This window comes from Octodon degus, unplaced genomic scaffold, assembly GCF_000260255.1.
Source record: "Octodon degus isolate 3935 unplaced genomic scaffold, OctDeg1.0 scaffold00035, whole genome shotgun sequence".
In the NCBI taxonomy this organism is placed as follows: domain Eukaryota; kingdom Metazoa; phylum Chordata; class Mammalia; order Rodentia; family Octodontidae; genus Octodon; species Octodon degus.
The window spans coordinates 15,995,374-15,997,569 of record NW_004524611.1 but is presented as its reverse complement, the minus strand read 5'-3'; the positions used below and the strand labels follow the sequence as shown (position 1 = coordinate 15,997,569).

Genomic DNA, 2,196 nt, shown 5'->3' with positions numbered 1-2,196 from the left:
TCCCCCGGATCTAGTATTCAGGGCGGACCAAAGGAGCGGACCCCGGCAGCTGCTGACACTCTATAACCCCACAGGAACTGCGCTTCGCTTCCGAGGTGAAGGGATGGGTGCCTGCTGGGGATCTGGGGGCTGGTTGCAGAACCTTTTGGGGGGCTGTGTGGGCTAGAGACACGGTTTTTGGTTTTTGGTGGAACCGGGGATTGAATTTAGGCCCGGGGATTGAACTCTAGAGGTACAGTTGAGTAGGACCAGATGCAAAATCTTGGCCACCAAAAGAATTGTGTCCTGGGCCAGGGAGATAGCTCAGTAGAATAAGCGCTTGCCTAGCAAACGCAGGGTCCCGACTTCAAACCCTGGTACCGCAAAATAAAATAAAATAGAATAAATAAAAAATAAATCATGTCCAGCCTTGGGGTTGGAGATTGGGAATAGGGAACTCTAGTGTCCCACCATGGGGAAGACTTGCCTAGAAGCTCTTCTGTGGTTCTTTTTCTCCACAGTTCTGTGCACAGCACCTGCCAAATACACGGTGTTTGACGCAGAAGGATATGTAAGACCTCAGTCCTGCATTGACATGTGAGTTGGAAGGTGGGGAAGCTGAAGGAAGTCGAGGGTCGATAGCACCAGTTATATTAGGCCTGAGACCTTATCCTCTTTAAGATGCTTTCCTCACCCTGTCAGCATCCCTTAGGGAACCCTTAGAGGAGGACCTTCTGGGGGTGTGACTTAACTCCCAGCAATCCTGTCTTTATTTTGCATCCAGTGTGATTCGCCACGTGGCCCCCATTCCCAGTCATTATGATGTCCAGGATCGCTTCCGCATTGAGCTGTCTGAGGAGGGCGCTGAGGGCCGAGTGGTGGGACGCAAGGACATCACATCAGTTCTGCGGGCTCCAGCATACCCCCTTGAGCTTCAGGGACACCCTGAGCCAACACCCCAGCCAGGACCTCCTGCCTGGACAACACCACCTATGGCCAGACACTTCCAGGAGAGTAAGTTGGGCAGTGTGGATTCTGGAGTTCTGTATGGAGAGAGTAAACAGCCTTAACCTGGAGATGAGCTAAAGTGGGTTTGAAAAAGTCTTCTGGTTTACCTTTTTGCCTGTTGGTGGAAACATTCCTAATTAAAATTTATATCAGGTAAAGAAAGAAGCCTATCATTTCCCTGGTTACTGACTTATACTCACTTAGCTCTAACTGAAGTACTTCTATCAGGTGTTAGCTCAGTGCAGTTCCATAAGAAACCTATGCTGACAGCTGGGTGTAGTGGTGCACACCTGCACCCTGGCAGGCTGAGGCAGGAAAACCGCTACTTTGAGTTGAGCCTGGGGAACTTAGACCCTTTGTCAAATAAAAAAGATCCAGGGATGTAGCTCAATGGGAATGTGCTACTTTCAATCCTGTGCCCACCCCTTACCCAGGAGAGACAGAGGGAGAGGAAGAGGAGAGAGAAGAGAAACAGACACAGACAGACCTATACTGAGTATCTATGAAATACTGAGTTGTGGGTGGGAGAGAGAGAGGTCCCTACGTGCCGCATGAGTACACAAAAGATAGTAATGACTGCAGAAGGGCAGAGGCTCCAGGGAGGAGAGGACACTCACAGTGTGGCCCCTGGCGGGTGATAAAATACAGAGACATCATCCATGTCCGCTTCCTGGTCGGACAGGAGGGAAAGCCACTGCTAAGGAGCCTTATTTCCAGATCCTCGTCAACAGCTGGCCACCAGCTCCTTCGTCCTCTTCTTGCTGACTGGCATCATCTCTGTGGCCTTCCTGCTGCTTCCACTCCAGGACACTCCTGGCAGCCAGCTGCCACAGGTCCTGCATGTTTCCCTGGGACAGAAGTTGGTGGCAGCTTATGTGTTAGGTGAGCGCAGTAGTGGCTTGGGGATCCAGACCCACATCCAGAGAAAAGAGAGCAGGATCCAAGAGGGCTGTGTTGGCCAACTTGCTGTTTCCTTCTCCATCTCCAGGCCTCCTCACCATGGTGTTCCTCCGGCCCTGAGTGCCCCGCTCAACCTCACACCAGCCTCTCCTCACCAGCAGGGACCCGAGGCAGCCACTGTGATGCTCCTAACCTTGCCTCACCTGTCTTCTCCTCCTTCCTGCCCAACCCTTAATGTCCCCTCAAAATACCCAGGGATTTGTATTCATTTTCCAATTTGAATAAAATAAATTTTTAAAATTAAAGTGA

The 2,196-nt window shown here is 51.0% G+C and overlaps 1 protein-coding gene across 1 annotated transcript; it reads left to right on the top strand.

Moving 5' to 3' along the window:
• Position 1: 1 nt before the first annotated feature.
• Positions 2 to 2,196, top strand: Mospd3 (motile sperm domain containing 3; the record flags this gene model as incomplete). Its single annotated transcript, XM_004630591.2, has 5 exons — positions 2 to 95; positions 501 to 576; positions 764 to 993; positions 1,705 to 1,869; positions 1,976 to 2,196. Coding segments are annotated over 5 exons (597 nt in total), but the record flags the coding sequence as incomplete, so codon positions are not given.